Source organism: Prinia subflava, chromosome 7 (assembly GCF_021018805.1).
Source record: "Prinia subflava isolate CZ2003 ecotype Zambia chromosome 7, Cam_Psub_1.2, whole genome shotgun sequence".
NCBI classification, from domain to species: Eukaryota; Metazoa; Chordata; class Aves; order Passeriformes; family Cisticolidae; genus Prinia; species Prinia subflava.
In genome coordinates this window covers 29,575,186-29,597,459 of record NC_086253.1, presented here as the reverse complement: position 1 = coordinate 29,597,459, position 22,274 = coordinate 29,575,186, and the positions used below count along the sequence as shown (strand labels likewise).

Here is a 22,274-nt window from a genome sequence, read left to right as displayed (position 1 = left end):
TTCAAGAATTTTAGGAAGTACTACACATGTCTTGGCACCAGAGTTCTCCTCAACTCCTTGAAATATGCATCTCACATAGTGATGCATGTGAACATGTGAAGTGACGTAGCTCAAAGTTTACATTTCAACCATTGAAATGCCAACTATACTACACCATTTTCTTTTTTGATGTTTTTTCACCATTTTAACAGAGCAGAGAATAGTTTTCATCTAATACAGAACTTCCTATAGTGAAAAAGTTTATTATTAACTTGATTCGTTTCAGGTTCAATTTATGAACCTGTCTTTCTAAGCCACAGATAATCTGATGGAACCATTGCTCTTGTGCTGCTCTTAGACACCTAAGAATGGAAAGGCCAAATAAAAGCTTCAGAAGAAGAAAAATACTCTCAAATCTGTTTTAATTCAGCTGCAAAATGAAGCATAGAGATACCTGATTAAGTTTGTGTTAAATCACTGATCTAACATTCAAGGTTTTTCAGCCTGATTTACATCCTAATTATTCACATTTAGGATCAGCTAAAACTAATGCTGGGGAAATGATTTTTACATTTATTATTTATGACCTTTTTGGTTGTATAGATTACCTCTGATGAAATTTCAGGTTTGGTGCTGTCCATCTTGCAAATTTTTATAGTGCGGTTTGCCCCATAATACCTTTTTCTAGCTTCACGTATATTTTGAAATCAATTTCTCTGAATTTTCAAATATACATTTCAAATAAATATTCATATCAGAAAAGTATAAACAACTCCACAGTACTTTACTTTCATTAATGTTAAGCATACCAGAGAAACAAATAAATGAGGGAATTTTTAACAGTTTAATTTAACTTTTAAACACAGATACATTTCCTAAAACAAACTTCATTTGAGCTATTTTAAAATATTTATGAGGCTATATAATTTTCTCTCAGTATTCTAACTGTATTACAAATATCTACCTTATTTTCAAGCACTTTATTTCAAACACTAGACCTAGTATGCCTCACCTGTTAGTACACACTTGATACTTGCATGCAGACACAATCTCTCTTGCTTTCCCTAAAAACCTATAAATATTTTTGAGAACATCACACATTCTTCTTTCATAAGTCATCATCAATATGAGTCTAGGCTGTCATTTAACTCTCCATCATTACTAGGATCTAGGCAATATAATTTATTTCTTAGCTGAATGCACCTGAAGACTACTCCATTTAATGAAAGGTATCTGAGTATCCAAAAGGTAAAACATTTCACTTTGGTCTAGATTTCTGCATCTTTTAGCCATTCAAGCAAATTTGTTTCTTAACCATTAAAATATCCATAACAATAGTTAACTGAAGCCTAAAGAAACCCTTAAAAATGTCTTCAGCCAGTGGTCAGTGAATGCCTCTTGTTGTATGGACTACTAGTCAGCTATTTGCAAAAGGCAAATAAAACTGGGCCAATTGCCAGAGCAGCTGACAGCTAAATGAGCTTTGCAGGGCTCTGCACTTTCATTGGAAAATTTTAACCAGAAATTGAAAATGGTTAAAAATCACTGAAATTCAGAGTTGGTAACTTCATGCAGAGGACACATACCATATGTGAAGGTAGTTCACCAATCCCAGTGTATTGCAATTAGCTGAGGAAAGATTATGAATTACGTTTCATACTGTGTTAACGAATGCCCAACTGTAAATTTAAGGTCTCTGCATATCTCTCTCACATTTAAGGGACCTAAATGTCTTTTCTAAAGGATCACATTATGAATTGTTTTAAGGTCAATCAGTAGGAGACTTAGGTTAATAAAACTGCCCTGATTTTTCTAGCTATCCTCTCCTTATGCTTCATTACATTTACCAGGAATCAGCTTCCAGAAGAATCAGAATAAGTTACAAGGTTAACAGGCAGTACTGGTGGCTAAAGCAAGTAAATAATAGAAAATGAGCAGGATGTTCTCCTGCTTTGGATGTTGATTTCCAAACTTAATTAGGAAGCATGCTTATATATGCTATAATATTATGCTTTTGGTCCTAACTTTACCCACCATGGTTTTCTTTCTTTCTTTCTTATCCTAAAGATCAAGAATACAATAATCCTGTCTCACTGCTTTAGTTACCATCCTCATTCACTTTACCATTTAATCTCTGGGGAACACATAACTAGTTGTGCATACTGATGCACAAGTGACAGAATCTTACTACTGAGAGCTAAGTGAGTACTATTCTACTGGCTTTTGACTCAAAATTTCAGATTCTTATGCTCAGTGACTCTGACATACAAAGTCATCTCTTTACATTCATCCTATATAAAGTGCCACAGAGGCACTTAATTTAAATTCCCTCTGTAGGACAGGAAATCTCTTTCATAATAGGTGTCGTTTTAATGCTACCAAAAAGATTTGTTCTTTTCCCTTTCAATCAATATTTCATATCCACCTACACAGCTGTCCTATTAAACTTTGCCTTGGGAATTCAAATTAGGAAACTGAAAAGACATTTCCATTTTTCCTTAGGTGCCTGTGTCTAATCAGCATCAATGCTAAGTTTAATAATAATAATGAGAAAATGTACCAGGTTAATCATAACTGCTAATTCCTATAATGGTTTAGGTTTATCTCCTGTGTAGGAGATACAATAAATATATAAATCAATTGTTTGCTTAATAACTGAAACTCCTTCAATAATGAAAATATTTATTTTTAAGTTTACTCCTTTAAGTAAGGATCCGCTGTTACTACAAAAGGGAAAAAACTATGACATATTACATTCAAAGCAGTTTTATTTCTCCAGGGAATGACATTACAACTTGATGAAAATTCATAAGAAATACTGAGTAGTATCTACAAAAGGGAGGAATAAAAAATTTAACAAATCCTTCAAATTCAACGCAGCTTATCCAACATTATTATTCCTTATCTTTTTTGCTGTATCTTGACACCCAGAGCAATATTTACAGCTGAACATTGCACACTTCAATGCCTTTTTGGATATAACAGCCATTTACACTATCTGTATTCAACTGTAGTTAATTACAAAAGTAATACTGATTGTGCAGTTTACCACACATCATTTCTCTTAGGCAATGACAGCTCTTCATTCCAAAGTTATCTCCCTTTTGCCTTTATGTTTTCTTAATAACTCTAGCAACAGTACTTCAATACCCTTGTCTTTAGTTTCTCTTTCTTGTCTCTTCAATGTCAAACTACTCAGCATTTAAAAAATTTCATTAGTACCCAACTATTTCTGCTGACTTCTCTTATCTATGACCCAATTTCCATCAGAAGAGGGTTGCAAGAATAGACACTACAAGCCCAGATCATCATCTACATGCGGAAAGAGAAATTTTCAACTTGGAAAGGAGAAAAGAGAAGTATCTTTGGTGAACTCTGTAAAGCTCCAAATAGAAGGGAAACAAAGAGAGAATGGACTAATTCCCATGACTTATATGTTGCCATGAATTTTCCTGGTTTGCTGAGCGTTCATATTAAAGGAGAAACGTGCAGTTTCTCACACTGGTGAATTGTAAACACAGGACCATGTTTTGTAAATATTGGCAATGTTATGAATACTTTCTCCAAGACAAGGGGAGGTTGAATGACAGCCTCCTGGACCAATGTGACAGGAGAGGTGGCGATACCCTTCTCCAATCCATGGTCACCTTGACACAGATATATAATGGAAAAATAAACTAAGGGCAGGGGCTTCTGCCCTGCTGCTCTTGTTGCACCCAGATCTGTGTCCCCAGTCTGTGTTCCTGGTTGGGCCTCCACGGTGATAACTGGCGCCCACGTGGTCAAGTTGCAAGCTAGTGAGGAAAGAAAAAAGAAGAAAGAAAAAAAATCTGCCTTCTACAGCTGCAAAAAGAAGAAACCCACGATGTTCTCAGAGGAACGATTGATGATGGAACTGCTCCACTCCTTTTTGTTGTCCTGTGACGCTGACTTGACCAGGAAACACGTGAGAGAACTATTTAGCTGGGGAAAGAAACTTGGAATTTTTTATAGTGCTGAAAAAGCACTCTCAATCGACCCATGGAAAACCCTGGGGGAAAAACTTTTTTTATCCGTTCTGAACGGAAATATGAGAGCTAGCGCTCTCCTAGGGATCTGGGGAACAGTCTTCCCACTTCTAAAAGAGGCTGGAGAGGACTTTGAAGTTGATTCTGGGTTTTCGACACAGAGCAGAAGCTCCCCTGCGAGCTCCGTCGCTTCTGACGAGGATTGCTCTGATGCAGGGTTAGAGCCGATGCAGGAGACCCCCACCCCCATGTCGGGGGTTGGGCGCGCCCAGCGGGGTTTTTGGAAGGGCGGGGAAGCTTTTTTCGGTCCGCTCCCCGCGCGGTTTGCCGGGCGGGGAGCTGGGGTGCCGAGGGGGCGGAGCGCTCGGCCTCGGGTCCCACGCCGAGCGCGGGGGATCGCCCGCGCCGCCCCGGGCCGCCGTGCCGCGGCGACCCCCCCGCTGCCCACCACCGCTGCGGGGTCCGCCCTGCAGCTGCCGCGCGGAGCCGCGCCGCCTCGGGCCCCCTGCGGGGAGCCGGGGGGGCCGCCGTGCACACCGCCCCCGGCGCTGCCGGCGCCGCCCCCTGCCGCCGCCTCCCCGGCCCGCCCCGCCCCGCCGCGACCTGCTCCGCGAAGGATTCGGCAGGCGAGCCCGGCGGGGACGGCCCCTCCTTGCCCCGTCCCCCCGCCGCGCCAAATGCTGTGCGCGGGGTCGCCGCCGCCGGCGGTCCGTGCGGTGCCCGCAGCGGAGCCGCCGCCGCCGCCCACCGCGCCGCGCCCCGCCCCACGCGTCCGGTGCCGGTCCGGCGCCGCGGGGGGAGGGCTGGGCGCAACGCTGCCCGCTGCTGCGGGGCCACCCGCGCTGGACAGCCCCCCCGCGCCGCCGCGCGGCCCCGCCGCATGCCCCCTCCGTTCAGAGGGGACGGGGCCGAGCGCTGGAGCCGCAGAGCTGCTGCCGGCTCTGGACCCGGCCACCGACCCATCGGCTGGCTGGGCAGGAGCTGAAGGCTGTGGCCGGTCGGCCACGCCTCCCTGCCCAGCGCGACAATCGCCCCCCCCGCTCAGAGAGGAGTCTGAGCGAGTCACTGTCCCCCGCCCACCCCCCCTACGGGGCCGGGTCGGCTGTGGGAGATGATAACGGGGCAAAAGCGTTGTCTGATGTGCACGCTTTCCCTGTCGTGAAATCGGATGAGGCTTTTAGTCCTGCATTCCAGGTGAACCAGGCTGCTGACCTAAGAGAGCTGCTGCCTGAAGATGCAGCTTTGCCCGAGCCAGTTCAGGGAGCTGTGGACGTGGGTCCACAGCATCATAGCCATGATGACCCATCATGGGCAGTCCCGCTTCCCTTATCAAGGGACGTGGCAGAAGATAATATAAGCTTCACTGAGGCAATTCAATGGATCAGTGCAGAATTTGAGAATCTGATCTTTCCTTATGTAATAAGAGGTCTTGCAACAATGATGCTTGAACCTCAACAGGTTTTTACCTTTGAAAGAAATTGGAAATTCCTAGCTGGACAAATGGCTGTCGAAAATAGCCACCTGCCTCGAGATGATCCCTTGTTTGGGGTCGGAGTTGACCTACTTATGGGGAGGAGTCAATATGCTTGCCCTGATGTGCAAGCTGGCCTTTCTTTCACTGTTTTAGATTCGTGCAGATACATAGGGATATCTGCATTGATAAAAACCAAGTTATCCTTCTCCCCAAAGGAAGACTTCTCAGATATAGCACAGAAGCCAGGTGAACCTTTTCATCGACTTATAGTGCGTCTGATGGATTTTTTAGAGATGAGAGTCCAGGATAGCACTATAAGAATGATAATTTTGGAGCAATTAGCAAGAAGCCATGCTAATTCTGCTTGCCAGAGGCTCCTGGAAACCATTCCAGAGACTTCCACTGTCCTGGAGATGGTCCAGACCTGTGCAGTTCTAAACACCTGTGATTCTATGGTGATGACCCCAACGGCTGCTTCACAGCCGGCAGAACAGAGGCAGAATGCTGGACATGAGACACAGGCAGATATTCAGCCTAGTGGAGAACAGGAAAAGGAGGCACAGAAAGTGACTCCCTTGTTTTTCTGCGCACAAGGTGTGGGTCCAGACCATACTGCAGAAACATGCGAGGCAGTGGGTCATGCTGAGCCCACGCCAAGCCCGAAAACTCGGAGGCGAAGAAAAAGACGAAGACGTCAGGGGGACGAAACAGTTTCCCAAGCTCTAGAACAAGAGCAAAATTCTCTGGCTGGTGTACAGCCATCATCTCAAGTGTAGGAAGTGTTGATGTTGCCACATAGCTATGGTCAGTTTTCCTTGGACCTTGCAGTGGGTTTCTACGTCCACATCCTATGTTGCATGCATTCTTTGAGAAAAAGTCAATTGCTCAATTTGTGTTTTTTAAGTTCTCTATCCTCAGGTTCTGGGATCTTTGCCATGGAGGTGGCCGCTGAAAGTCTGCTGAGCTGCCTCAGGTGCATTGGACTGATCCTGTTTGATCCTGAAACCTTGTGCATCCTGTGCCACCCTAGTGCCACCCATCACAGAAGTCTCTTCAAGATCTGATTGACATGGACATGGACTGGCATCCTCTCTTTTCCTATATGGCCTCCATAGAGACTTTGGATCCTGTGGAGCTGCTGGACAAGGACTGACTGAAGCAGTGTGATGCTGAGAGCCAGCGGACTGTTAATCATGGACTCAGAGGAATTGTTTGCTATGGCTCAGTTTTATGTATGGTAGCCATTGTGACCTCTGTGGGGAAAGTGCACGTTGTTTGGGGGTTGTGGTTTTGGGACAGAACTTTTGGGGTTCAGAATTTTGAATTGAGTGATTGATTTTTCTTGGAATGCTCCTGCCTTTTGCACCGTATATTCTCTTGTATCTTATAAAAATTTAAAAATATGAGGGTGTTGGTTGAATTATGTTAGACTATGCTCGAGATATTTTGAGCAGGTTATTGCAAGGGGTTCAGGGTGAAACCCTGGGTAGCAAAGGCAGAATCAGACCAACATGTAGCCCTCACACCGTCACCTAAATGAAGGTCGGTGAACTTTATACAGGTTTTTTTTTCTTTCTTTTTTCCTGTCATAGAATTGTTCATTTTTCTTTTTCTGTTTTCTTTTTAATATACTTAAAAGGGTGAGATGTTGCCATGAATTTTCCTGGTTTGCTGAGCGTTCATATTAAAGGAGAAACGTGCAGTTTCTCACACTGGTGAATTGTAAACACAGGACCATGTTTTGTAAATATTGGCAATGTTATGAATACTTTCTCCAAGACAAGGGGAGGTTGAATGACAGCCTCCTGGACCAATGTGACAGGAGAGGTGGCGATACCCTTCTCCAATCCATGGTCACCTTGCCACAGATATATAATGGAAAAATAAACTAAGGGCAGGGTCTTCTGCCCTGCTGCTCTTGTTGCACCCAGATCTGTGTCCCCAGTCTGTGTTCCTGGTTGGGCCTCCACGGTGATACTTATATACTAAAGTCACACAGTACATTTATTGTGCAAATTATAGGCTAAAAAAATCCTTAAGGAATAAATTCTTCATACTACATGAAGTTAACACTGAAAATTCACTTCTATAGAATATTATCCCATAATTAATCCAAAAAAAGGATTTAAAAGTAGTAAGAGTTTATTAATTGATGACTAGACGCTGTAACACTTTTTATGGTCGATCAGGCTCAAAAATCCCTGAATCATCTATTCCATCTGGTTATTTTGTTTTTTGCACAATTTTTCCCTATGTTCTTCAAAGTTGTTGCTGCACTAATACTTGTGGATGTAAACTGATGATAACTTGAGAAGACAGTAAACTTTATTGCTAAATCAAAATGTGTTTAGATATTAGCTCTTTTTGCATGGTAGAATTGGATATCTAGCACACAGTTAGACTGCCTTACCAGGATTGCAACTGTGAACAAAGTTATTTATTTCTCTGTGTAAACTATTGTTGGGGGTTAGATTTGCCTCTTTTTCACTTACAGAATTTTTTCCCATAAGTTGCTAAGAAACCTTAACAACAGTGCTTAACCAGAACAAAGGGAGTAGTTGAAGGACATGGCAGCACAAGGCTACACCTATTGTTTTTTAGTCTCTGGGAGTTTCCCTCAGAGGGGAGAGATAACTCAAGATTTGGGAACGGTCTAGCTGGGGCTGCAGTTGCTCACTCTTGCTCTCAGCATCGAGGAAGACAGTCAAGCTGCCCCTCGCTGCAGGAAGAGTTCACGGCCATCACTCTGCCTCTACCTCGTCCTGGGAAATCTATCGTCATCTGCTCCTGTACCTGGGAATCCTGAGCTCGCTTTCTCCAGTCCTCCCCCCACCGCCGCTGCTTCTTCAGAGCTTTGAGGCTCCCCTGCTACTCTGTAGCCCTGCCCTGCCCAGCCCTGCCGGGACACCCCTGCCGCTCCAGCTGCCAGCGCAGAGCTCCTCATCTCTTCCACCGGCCCGGGACTTTCCTCCCTTCCAGCTCGGCCTCTCGGAGTCCTGCAGGGGCGCCGAGATCAAACTGCCCCGGGCTTTCTGTGAAAGCCCTCAAGGTTCTTGGTTCTGTTTATTATTGATGCTGTAGTTGTTGTTTGTTTGTTTGTTTGTTTGGTCATATATACTAGTAAAGAACTGTTATTCCTATCCCTGTACCTCTGCCTGAAAGCCCCTTTAATTTTCTAAATTAGAATAATTTGGAGGGAGGGGATTCGAATTCTCCATCTCTAGGGAGGTCCTGCTCCTTCCTAGAAGATACCTGTCTTTCAAACCAAGACAACTATGTAGTCCTAGGGTCTTCAGAGATACTTAAACTCTTCAAAAGCAAACCCTTGATTTACAGACTGCACAATGCCTGGCATGTTCATAGTTCCACATGCATTACTACTTTTATATAATTTATAAAAAAAATTAAAAATCTATTCCATGCTCTTATTTAAATAAGTTGTGTCATCTGCCATATTTATTCTACAGCAGTTATACTTCTATTTCTGAAATGACTTTTTGATAAATTTTCTACTTTAGCAGAAAGTCTCTATACTGAAATAATTCTACAAACCTGTCCCAAGTATTATGTGTGTAAATTGGACCCAGTTGCTTGAAGCACTGATTATCAAGCTGATGTGGGGATATATATTACTTAAAACTTCCTTCTCAATTGCATATTATAACAAGGTTTTGTTATTACTGGGGAGGATATAAAAATTGTCCAATTTCAAAGAAAACTGAAAGAATTGGAAAGACCAGCATATTTTTATGGATAAAACCTCAAATAAAATTTAAACCTAATTTATACCTAATTCTTATCTCATATTACTTTTCTCTGGATAAATATCTTTTCTTTCTAAAATTTTTTTAACCAGTCAATTTATGGCAAACAATGAGCTAAAATGTGGCATGAATAAAAGAAAATCTTGGCTTTTGTTTTATTCCTAGGCAATAAAAAGCTAAAACATAATGCATCTCATACTTCTATTCCATAGAATGTTTTTTTAATTTTCTAATGAAAGCTTCACTAAAGCTTTTCCACCAATTCTATAAGGCTGGCAAAAGAAATCCAAAGGGAAGTTAAAATATTATGTCAGACAAGATTCATACCAGAATGCACCATGAACTGCTGTTTGGAAGGTTCAGACTGGATAAAAAACAACTTCACATCTGAAACTGCCCAGAGAATTTATGTGATCTCCATCTTTGAAATTCTGAAAAAATTGCACCAGACAAACCAAGACAGACAAGCTCCAGTGTTAGTGATACTCCTTTTTAACAGGAAGATTGCTGTATGTGATCTTCTGAGATCCCTTTCAACCAACACTTTTAAGATTTCCATGATTATTTCCTGAAGTTAACTCTCCAATACAAGAGAAAGGGGAGCCAAAGAACAAAATTGAGTAGGACTCATCTTGTCAGCATAACACCAACTGGTCAAAGTACCAGCCTTTAGTCATAGAAGTGTATAATATACAATATACACCATGATATCTTGGAGGTCTTTTCCAACCTTAAGTATTCACCGATATCCAACCATGTCTTTCCAGTGTTCTCTGCCATATGTTCATGAAGAACTGCAGCCCACAGTAAAGGCTTACATTGGACAAGTTCATGGAGAACTTTTTCCCACAGGAGGAAGCAAGGGAAGAGTGTGAGGAGTCCTCACCCTGAGGAAGAAAGAGAGGCAGAGACAATTGTGATGAACTGGACACAACTTCCATTCTCCAGTCCCTTGAATCACTGTGGGAGACCAAGTAGATAAATCAGGAGTAAAGTTAAGCCTAGAAGGAAGGGAGGGTTGGGGGGAAAGTTGTTTTAAGATTTGGGTTTTATTTTTCATTGCCCTTCTCTGATTTGATTGATAGTAACTTCAATTATTTTCCCCGAGTCTCTCTCTTTTGACCCATGAGCCTTGTGCTACACTTTCTCTCCCCTGACCAGCTGAAGAGTGACTGAGTGGCTTTGGCTAGCCCCCGTCCAGCCAGGGTCAGCCCACCCCTAGTGCCAATGACATTCACCCCTATCACCAGTCCTTGGTGAGTACACTCTGCGTGTACATATACCTGGTATGTAACTTTGTACAGATTTTACTGAATTAAATTCTGCTTTATAAAATGACTGAAACTGAGTATCTGACATCTTCACAAGCCCTTCTTACCCAAGTCCTAATTATAGGGCTACAGCATGGAAAACAAGATCTTCATACAGAAATCATCTAGCAGATGGGGTAGAATCACCATCTGAACCAAAATACAGAAATGCAAAGGAAATTAAATTTTTTCATCTAAGGTATTAAAAATTCACTTTATAGAGAAACACAACATTGCACGTCAACATCTGGCAAGAAGTGAAAAGCCTCTTGAAAGTAGCTTACTACTAAAAAGTAAAAAAAGGAACCAAATGAATATGTACATTACCAGAATAGTAATGTCCTGTTTTAAAATTCAATGCATCTTTTAAAGGATAAAATGAATCTGGCTTATTTTTTTCTATTTCTTATATTTTCTAACAACATTTTCTGAATAAAAAAATAATGAAGAACCAATTGAGCAGCTCATAATTACTAGCAACATCGAAAGAAAAAAGGAATATTAATTTTCATAAGTAACTGTTAAACTCTGTGAAGATTTCATGTGAAAGATTTCATTGTGAAATTTGTGTGTGACCAAAAACTCATCTCAACAGTATTGAGCCATGAAATGAAACCTTAGAGAATTCTTTCTTCAAGTGGCAACGAACATCATCACTGAAAGGATTCTTTCAGACAGCTGCATTAATGTAGCTAGCCAACTTCCTGGTTTAAAGACAGTATCTGCCAACAAAAAGATATCACTTTCATGCGTGAGTAAGAGAAATTATGCCATCAACAAAATTTTTATTTATTTTTAATATTCTTTGGTTTGGGGGTTTACTTTTCTCATTCTCAAGCAGTCAATGGGATTGTTTTAGATAATAGATTTGTTTAAATTGTGGCAGTTCACAAAAAGCAGAAAACCATGAAAACAAATTGCAGCTCTAGAAAGGAAATCATAACGATGATACCAGTAAGATGCATACTCTCTCTAATAAACAAGAAACTTTCCATATGAAATGCAATAGCTGTCTTTGTGTACCTTTTTAAAAAGTGTAGCATTTAGAGCAATAATCCCTGAGTTTTGATTTGGTGGTTTTCAGGTGGAAACTCTACACAGATGGAAACTCTATAGCTCCTCTGGGTAACCTGCATCCATGTTTGCACACCCTGACAGTAACAAGCACCTTCTTGTCTTCACGCTGATTTTTCTGGTTTTCAGTTTTAGTTCACTACCTCTTGTCCTCTCAAAGGGCACCACTGAGAAAGTCTGGCTCCTTCCTGTTCAAGTCCTCCAATCAGGTATCTCATACACATTGAAGAGATCTCCCTGAGAGTCTTCTGTAAGTTAAACAGTTCCATCTCCCTCAGCCTTTTCGCACAGGATAAGCCCCTAATCATCTTTGTGGCTCTTTGCTGGACTCACTCAATTAAGTCTGCTCCATTCCTCTACCAGAAGATCCAGAACTGGAAACAGCATTATAGTCCAATTGCAAATATTAGATTTGCTCTGCAAAGTATGATCATAACTTTGAAACTAAATTAAAAATGGCTGTTTATGAAGCATGTAAGGTTTCACAGGTAGCAAAATGGATGCCAGGCAAACGAATGTAATGAAGATGTAATGATGGTGTTGTCTCTGGATAGGAAATGCCAAAGATGAAGGTAGATAAGGAAGTTAGAGGAAGGGCAGATTCTAAAGCAACATAACTTCAGAGAGAGAACAAGAGAGTAGCCATGATCATAAAACTGGGATCCAGCTATTACAGCAGATTGGGAAATTTTTTTTGTGCCTGTTCTCCTTAGAGAAAGGTATTTGTGATGGAACTAACTAAACTTTAAAAAAGGCTAATGATGATTAGAGTTCTCATTCAGTGAATAAAGATGATAAGCATCAGAGTTTAAAAACCCCAGAGAGAACGAATAAGAGTTTTCTTACAGTTTATTAAAATTTTGACAAAAAATACCCACCACCCCCCACAAAAACCACAACTTAACTTTCTCTGACTCAGTAAGACTGAAAGAGTAAAAGTGGGTCTTGAAGATTTTCTGTGAGGAGGTGATGTCAGAACAAATGTGATTGAGTTATTTGTTTCAAGAAGTAGTAGTGAATTGTTTAGATTAGGTGGGGGAAAGAAGAATCCAAAGACTATTGGAGGACAAATCATCTTCATGCACAGCTGGTAAATTTGTGTATGCCTATCTTGTAAGTAAAAAGAAATAAAATTATCTTTTCATTGAATTTTTACCTATTATAAGAAAGATTAAAAACAGAAGAAAAATAGGTTTTGCCACTGAAAAGAAAAAAAAATTAAGAATAGTAACCAGGTAAAAGACTAACAAAGGCGATAAGGTGCACATAGGTGAAAAGCAATGCCAGTGTTACTTGGCAGTCAATAGCACTAACAATGAATATTTATTTCAACATATAATAAGTAATAAGCCAAAATACAATACCTGTTAAATGTTCAATGATATTCACTGGCGGGGCAATTTTATTTAACAGCACACATCTTGATTTTTTAATATTTATCACCAGTTTGAAGGATACTCAGCAGAAGAATAATATGTGACTCTGCCACAAACTGAGCCTGGCTGCTTCCATGTATGTAACTCTGTAAAATAAAAATGAAAAACATTCCTCTTTAAGAAATCCGTTGAAAATGGCACAACCAGATATGTGAGAATAAAATCTGTTTTGCAGAAAAATGCAGGCAGCAACAGCTAGAAAATAATAGCACAGTTTATGTATGTAGGTTTAGTAAAAATGAATGTTAAGAATTTAGGCAAAGCACATAATGTTTCAAACACAAAAGCATTAGGCTGCGATCTTTTTCACACTGCTGCTACTGTGGAATAAAGAACATGCATTTATTTTCTCAGGTGATACAATTTTTTCAGAAGGGAGGTGGTAAAATCAAAGACATGCCACCAGCATAGTTTTTACAAAAGTGAAAACAAAGCCTGCCTCAAACAAATCATTCTACTTTAGTCTTTCTCAGATTGAGTGAAGTTTCTTCATACCAAGTCTATTTCATCTTTCTCCAGTAAGATACAATTGTGTCCATCAAAGTTCCTAATGGATAAACCATCTTATTTATATGGAAATATTGTAAAATAAATGTTAATACTAAAACTAAGTCAAACACAGTCTATGCCTTCTATCCCAAAGAACTATTGTTAATGGGCTCCCTTTGTAGATTTATTTTAAGAACCTGTAGTGTATTAGAGAAAAGCTGTTACTGTTTATTGTTAACTGTGACAGTAATAAAGGAAGCAAAAATCTGGAGGACTGTCAACACGCACATAATGAAGGAAATTGTCTTTCTCTCCTATATCAGTTACAAACACTAAGTACAGTTTGTACATAGCATGCTATGTGAAATGAAATACATTATTTGTATATATTCTTCTTAGGCATAGATAAAATTTTCACCCAAATGAAATGAAAAGTGTTCACTAGTAAGGTAAAGAAACAGAAAACTTTTTGCCCTCAGTCTGAATGCAGGGTTTTGTTTGTTTATTTAACTCATATGTGTTGCTTTAATTCAGTTTATTCTGAATAATTCTGGCTTAATACCATCCTTGTCATGATTCAGAACAACTCAGATTTGAAATAACTGGATGCTTCATCATATGAAAGAATGCCTTCACCCACACTAGTTAAAATCTAATTGATGCTGTATCGGATCATGTAATATTTATATTACATGAGTTTATAATGAGTTTATATTTATTCAGTAGGTTGTTATCTGTTGTTTTCAAAATTCAATATTATGTTCATTCAAATAACCAATTCAAACCTAAACCAGGCAAGACCTTCATGTACCTAAAGTTTCCACTTCTCTTTCTTTAACAAGATAAAATCACAGATCTCATAAGAATATCTCACTGAAGTCTGATATGACAATGAGCCAAACTGTATTTCACGATTTTTTTTTGCACAACTTCTTGTAAATTCCACTAAGGCTACATATACATACACATGCTCACAAGTACATAACAGAAAGGAAGGAAATAAAAATATTTCACATTAATAAAAATTAATGACAAAGTTAAAATGCTTGACAGACTGTGTATTCTGATTCAGTTGCGACCATTGTCCTATGAATAGCGACTTTCTGTCATTATTTTGACATTACATTATTTAGTTTTCCTCCTAATAGGAATGAATAGTCACTTCCAAAAATTTCATGCTATTGCTTCTGATGACAAAAACCTGTTCCATGCTGGGGAGGAATCACATTTTAAGTGCTGGTCTTCATTGCCCCTCATAGTAACTTTATTTAAAAATATCACTCAAGCTTGTGTGACTTCTGGATTCACTTGGGAATAAAAAATACCTACAAAGAATTTTATTAATGAAATAGGGGATTTTCATAACCATGTAGCTATTAAACCTGTACAGTGGAGATGGTTTTAAAAATGCCAGCAAATATGGTCTTAACTCTGAAAATTTCAAATATGATTTTTCAGTGGATATTCACACTTGAAAAAATTACTTAAAAAACTACCTTAAGGATCTTACTTATCTAAAAAGTTATCATCTAAGGATGATCAGAGTTTGCAGGAAACCCAGTCTGCAATACTGTCTGTGTACACTACTTGCAATGCAAAGCTGAAACACCATACACCACATACACCAAGAAAATACTAAAAGCTTTAAAAAACTGATTACATGGTTACTGCTTTTAAAATCATATTCTGATTTTACAAGAAGAATAATCAGAAGAAACTCTGTTTTAAGAAATGTAATGGCAATTTTTTGCATGTTACTAGTGTGGTAGAGTAATTTAATGTAATGCACTAGCAGGCTTGGTATCACAATACTATTAAGGATACAGCTGTTGGAAAGACATTCTCAGAAATCTCTTAAAGGCGGAGCCCTGGTAGATCGGGGGCTAGAATAACGTGCGTCTACACTAATATGGTTCTAAGCACGTAATCCCATTTATTCTGTGAGATGGTGGGTTAAATACAGACAGAATAGTTTACAAGAACAGGTGCATTTTGATAGGCAGTGAGAATACAGAAATATGTAAGCTATTGCAGTTTAAGGTAGCCACCGTGTCTTCCCAGTAACTGTTCTATGTTAGTAACACTACTACTTTAATACATTCTTAGTAGCAGATAAGTTTATCTGCTACTACGTATGCTGAACGTACTGAGGCCTGCTAGACCAGGCCTGAGGCCTGGTCTGAGGCCTGGTTTGAGGCCCAGGTGTGGATAGCTCTACCTTATGATACAAGCTATCCTCTTACACATCCCCCCTTTTTTTCTTTAGAGCTATCCAAACTGGGTCTGTGACACGGTTGGCTGCTTCTATATATACTGTTATGAGCAAAGCACTATTTGAGTTACCTAAGAAAAACCTAAAGATCTTAGCTGCTAAAAGCAAAAAGATGAGAGCACACTATACTCAGTTTTTGCTCTTCATTCATACGCAGGTTTTAGATTAAAGTTTTAAATCATCTGCTGTCTCCTCTTCTTCTGCACTGCTTGATGATGTTTCACAGCTGAAGACTTCTTTGTTGTCACTGGGCAGCCAGGGTTACTTCTATCAACACAGCTGCAATGCTGTGTCTGTGTTGCTGTCTCGTTGTCTGGTTCAGCTTTCGTTAGTATCTCATTGAGTCTACAGCTTGCAGAAAAGAAACTAAAACAGACTTGGTATGCGAATTAGCATTCTCAGAGACAAGGGAATAGAATAGGAATTTCGCTTACTAATGAAAGTGATAAGCGATTATCAAACTATTTCTGCTATCACCCCAGAGACTGCACACTGCTGAAACGCTTTTCTTTAGTGAACCTTGACATCTTTCCCCGGGTAAAGATGACAATCTTCACTCCAAGCTGATTCAGCTGTCATTCTGATCGGATCAAATTGTCAAGTTAAGATAACTTGCATATTATTTTTTGGAGCAGAAAGTTCTGGGCTTCGTTAACAAACACTATCCGTCCAAGTTAGAGTTAGAGTTTGGCCAGAACTTAAACTCTAAAATGGAGTGATGTTTTTAGCATATCTTTTAAAGACAATTTCTAACAACAATAAACATAAAATGCTTAAAATACAACAAACTGTCATAATATCATTACATAAAAGACATTTAAAAGTTAAGATAAAAAATTGTTTTGATCACTCGGGAACTCGTCTTTTCTGGAACTCTTCTTGAAGACAGTTGAGTACTAATTGGAGCAATCACAGGATCAACCCCTGATGGAAAAATCATCAATGATGCTTCAGGTATCTCTCGCTAAGACCTTCTGAAAAACACTTAAAGATTTAACAAACTGAAATGCAATGTCTCGACTCACACAAGAGGTACTAAAACAAGCTTAAAATCTCATTTCAAGCGAAATGCGTAACACAGTTAAAAGAATCAAATGAAGCTTCAAAAGGACATGCTAAAACATTGCATAAAACATACAAGATTGATTACAAAAGAGACAAACTATATACTTAACATGACACTTAAGAGAAAATTCTGACTTACACCTAATAATACAACCATATCTGTTAACAACATTTATGAAATATTTAGATGGCTAAAAAGATGAATAGAATCATTTAAAATGACAAGTACTTGTTAGAAAACTCTATAGACAAATAACACAACATAAAAACTTGAACATCAACTTACAAATGCTACTAATTTATATACTTAACATGTCATCGAATTATATTTTAAAACTCTTATTTTTTAAAACTCTCATACACTAGGACACCTCACAACTAACAATACAATCAAGGATCTAACAATTTGCATTGTTTTAAATCTTCTTTATCAATGTTCTGTTATTATCATTTCAGTTAAACCTGTTTTTTCCCTCTTTCTCGCTTTTTTTTTTTTTTTTTTATGTTCTAAGCACAGTTATAACATCAAACTTGTTTTCACTGGGCAAAACTGTTTATTTATTCATTGCCTTAAGATTTCTTGGCTCTACTGCTACTGCTGGTAGGATTATCAGTGAATTTCTGCTGCTCTGGCATCTTCCTGCCTAGGAAGATTGCTGGCTCTCTCAACTGCCTCTTGAATGTCAGGTAGTTTAAAATGCTGTGAATCATGTTTCTAAAAGCTCTTATGTGTGCTGACAAACGACAAACGTGGACTTTACAAGTACAATTTCAGCTTGTAGATTACTTAGCTGTTTCAGGAAACATTATTTTCAACTCACTAGCTGTGGTTGAAGCTGGGAAGATTTGCTATTTGGAGAACTTGGGAGAAGGTCACTCAGCTTGAGAGAACTTGTGTTACATGACTTTGCTCAGCAGAAGGCTGGGCCGTCATGGCTCTGAATTCAAATTACTTCTATTATAACTTATCTTGATCTTTTCAAAATTTACACTGACTGAAAAGTCTCACTGGCTAAAGCTCTTTACTCTTGTCTTATTCTGCCAGGCATGGGGACATCACGGCTCTCAACTCTCTCACTAGTGCCATCACTGAACAAAACATACTACCACATTCCCAGGCTCTGAAACTCATCTCTTGGGCACACTACTGTGCTTCCTTCATTTCTCTCTCTCAGCACAGAAGACTAAACTCAAGAGCAGTAGCAAAGCTTCTCTGCCTAAACAGATGTGCCAGGGGCTGGCTTCAGCCAGCTGCACTCACTTCTCTAGGCAGGACAACAACGCTGAGAGTTCTGAGATGAGGCTTTGTTCAGCTCTGAGAATTATTCTTAAAAGCAACTACTAGAAGACCTAGCAGTAACGCAAGGGACTACTCTAGCTGGAGATGTCAGCTAGAGCCTTCTCAGCACTACTTACTCAAATGCAGCTAGCATGGCACTAATAACTATTTTCATGTAATTTTAAATCTAGTTTCTTTTTTTTCTTTCTTTTTCTTCTTTTTTTTTTTTCTTTTTTTTTTTTTAACTAAACTTTACAAGTTAAACAACTATACTTTTTACAAATTATAAAGCACCCTTTAAATTAACTAACTCTTAAATCTAACATAAGTAAGTCTCAACAAAAATCTACAACCTTCATTAACTTAATAAACTCTATATGTGTGGTAACTCACTAAAAATTCATTATTAATTAAACTCTTTAACATTTAAATATAGACTTAAACTTAACTTAAACTTATCAGGGCCCAAATCTTAAAAACAAACTTTAAAACTATATGTTTGACAATAATTACTTTAAACTTAAATTAAATCACACATAAATCAATTTTAACAACATCAAAATGTAGAAACAACTCATTCTTACACAGAGTTAATAACTCTAGCTAAGAACTCATTTCTATTTCATTTTTTGCTTTATCTTTTTCATGATAGGATATATCTTTCTTTTTCACGTTGCATTTTTCACACAGTGATGGATTCTTTCACAATAGAGGGACAGATGACTATTTTCCCTTTTTTTTCTGGTGTTTTTCTTGCAATGTCCACTTGTTGCATGTTTTCACTATCTCTGTTTAACAATCCTGAAGGCTTCCTGGGTAATAGCACGACATAGGGTCGAGTTACGATGCTTGCTTATCTTCAAAGACGATACTGACAGCCTCTGCACTCAGCGAAGGGGGGGCCTGTAAGGGCTTGTGTCAGCTGCTTTTCCTCCTTTGGCTCTGCTTGCTTTCTCATCTTTCGCACTGCCTCCTGGGTCTGGCAGCTGAGCCACTTCTTGGTTGTTTTCATTCTGCTTTGGGGGTGGAGGGAGCATTTTCTGCCCTCTCCCTGCACAGCCGGCCAGAGACGAACAAAGGGAGGGGCAAAGCGGAGCTGCATTCTCACGCTCGGAATGCGTGGAATGCATGGAATCTCCACTGAAGCGTCTGGCTACCTTAGATTTTTCCTGTTGTTCCTTTATCTTGGGGAGGGAAGCAGAGGGACAGGGAATCTGTTTTTCTCCGGCTAAAATTACGTTTTTGCTCTTTACTGCAAATGTTTGCAAGGCATTTATTGCTCTTTCCCAAATTACGCTTAACTCTGAACGTATCTTTGCTCTTTTTCCCGGTAAAACTACAACGTCCCATGGCAATCTGCCTTTCTCTTTCCATCCTACTTCTCTGCAAAGAAATGATGGCCGCTTTCGCTTTCCTTCTTCCCGAACCCATAGGGTTACCCGATTTATATCAGAGTCTTTGATATTTTCGCCTCTTTTCGAGACAATGGACGCTAAAAGCTGCATGGCAGCCAAAAGGTACCGGTCCATAATTGAATCCCTCCGCGTCTGCCGCTCTTACTTTCTCTCTGCTGACAGTAGGTGGCACTGTCGCCTTTCTAACCAATCTAATCGACAGACGCTCCCCGATCTGCCCCGAGTATCCAGGACTGTGGTTCGTAAGCGACACACACGTCCTAAATCAAGCGAGGTCTTCAACATTTAAGTCTTGCTTACAGCATCTAAGCTCAGCGACGGCTAATACGTCTCACCTACAGCATTGAAGCCCGGTGGACGGTAAATAAGTTCCGCTTACAGCATCGAAGCCAGGCGGACAATATCTGAGTCTTGAACAGACAGCGTCTAAGCCGTATTGACCAGGCTCTGTCCCTAGTTCAGGCGCCAGATAAAGGCGGAGCCCCGGTAGATCGGGGGCTAGAATAACGTGCGTCTACACTAATATGGTTCTAAGCACGTAATCCCATTTATTCTGTGAGATGGTGGGTTAAATACAGACAGAATAGTTTACAAGAACAGGTGCATTCTGATAGGCAGTGAGAATACAGAAATATGTAAGCTATTGCAGTTTAAGGTAGCCACCGTGTCTTCCCAGTAACTGTTCTATGTTAGTAACACTACTACTTTAATACATTCTTAGTAGCAGATAAGTTTATCTGCTACTACGTATGCTGAACGTACTGAGGCCTGCTAGACCAGGCCTGAGGCCTGGTCTGAGGCCTGGTTTGAGGCCCAGGTGTGGATAGCTCTACCTTATGATACAAGCTATCCTCTTACACATCCCCCCTTTTTTTCTTTAGAGCTATCCAAACTGGGTCTGTGACACAATCTCTCACTAGAATAATAGAATCATAGAATGGTCTGTGTTGGAAAGGACCTTTAGAGGTCATCTAGTTCGATCCCCCTGCATTGAATAGGACCATAAACTAGATTACGTTGCTCCTGTTCAACCTGACTTCGAATGTTTTCAGGGATTGAGCATCTATCACTTCTCTGGGCAACCTATGCTAGTGTCTCATCACCCTCATGATAAAAGATCTCTTCCTTGTATCTTGTCTAAATCTACCCTCTTTCAGTTAAAAACTATTACCCTTTGTCCTATTGCAACAAGGTCTAAAACATCTGGGCCCATATTTCTTTTAAGATCCCCTTAAGTATTGAAAGTCAGCAATAAGGTCTTTCCAGAGCCTTCTCTTTTAATTCATTGTTAATCACTGTGATAAAATCCTAATAACAACAAAGAATTTAGAGCAGAATATCTTTCCCTGCCTGTTGGTTACAGTAACAGAGCAATTAGTTTTATTACATGATGCAAAATATGCATATTTATATCAGAATTCGAACAGTCTCTCAAAAGATAAAAGTCCTTAGGAAACAAAATCATGGAAACAAAGATACACTCAGTATCGGTTTAATTAGGTGTAAGATAAGAGTCATAGCTGTCATCTGATACTCAGTATAAAGAAAAAAATCAACTAGATATAGTGTATTTGCAAATGTGATACTTGAACGATCCCAACAAAAATATGAAACCAAAAAAAACCAAAAAACCACCACCACAACAACAAAAACCCTGACAAAAAAAACTAGAATATGAATTTCTAGCTAAATGTCTCATAGGGATCCATGTTATAATTGTATTTCTTTAAATGTGAGTTGCTAAAGGCATAGCCTTGCTTACAAGGAACTGGATGTTTTTGATTTAGTTCTGGAAATCTTAAAAAGCTAGTAGGAGACAATTGTTAAAGTCCCAGAGAGAGGGAAAAATGGATAAAAGCAAAGGGAGTAGCCACCTTGAACACAAAAGCCAAGTTTCATCTTTGAGAGGGCAAGAGACTTCAGGTCAATAGAGAAAGTTGAAGTAATTGAAAGAAATAGTTGAAAGCCACTCTGTTAAAGTAGTAAATAAGGCAGATATTTACTGCACAGTCCTGATGCCTTGAGAGGTTAAGTAAAACAGAGATTAGACAGTGTTAAAGGAATAAAGAAGGTATTTATTAAAAAGACCTTCAAAGGATACACCTTGGGCAGTACAAGAGCCTGGCCATGGCTATACCCAAGATGGGTGACAGGTCACACATTTTCACACTTTTATAAGTTTTAGTCCATTTACATATTGGGGTCAATTGCCCAATTACAGCTTCAGGTTATGAAGTCCCATGCTCCCAGATTGCTCTCCTCAATTCACTGTTGTTTATATTTTTTGGGCCTGAAGCTGCAACAGTGTCCTTGGTTTTTAGGCTGGAAAAGGATTGTTTTGTCTAAATACACTGTGAGGAGAACTTGCTAACACTTTATACAAAATTCAGAGTTCTATACTAATGCAGTACAGAATCTGGAAAATATGAAAGCTAAAACTTAAGGCATTAGTATGGCCTTGGGGAAAAAAAAAAAAAGAAAGGAAAAAATCATCATTTTAACTACCAACTTCTTTATTCCACTACAAATGTTCTTAGATTATTGTTGAAAGTTACCTTTCAATAGCAATAATCTGTGTGTAATCAATAGGGTCCTCAAATTGCTTCCCCAAGACATTGTTCTCCAAGTACCCAAACAGTAGCATGGCACATCTCCTCTATAGCTATGGGTCAACTGGAGCAATGCCTGAAGTACAGAAAGTGACAGACTA

General features: G+C 39.5%; 1 protein-coding gene across 2 annotated transcripts in view; it reads right to left on the bottom strand.

Annotated features, from left to right (window-relative positions):
* TUSC3 (tumor suppressor candidate 3) overlaps positions 1–22,274 on the bottom strand; it is a 133,679-nt gene that overhangs the window by 14,387 nt on the left and 97,018 nt on the right. For both annotated transcript variants that reach the window (XM_063402013.1, XM_063402010.1), the window contains exon 7: positions 13,067–13,130. In XM_063402013.1, coding sequence (XP_063258083.1) covers positions 13,067–13,130 — 64 coding nt within the window. The remainder of the gene's footprint in view (positions 1–13,066; positions 13,131–22,274) is intronic.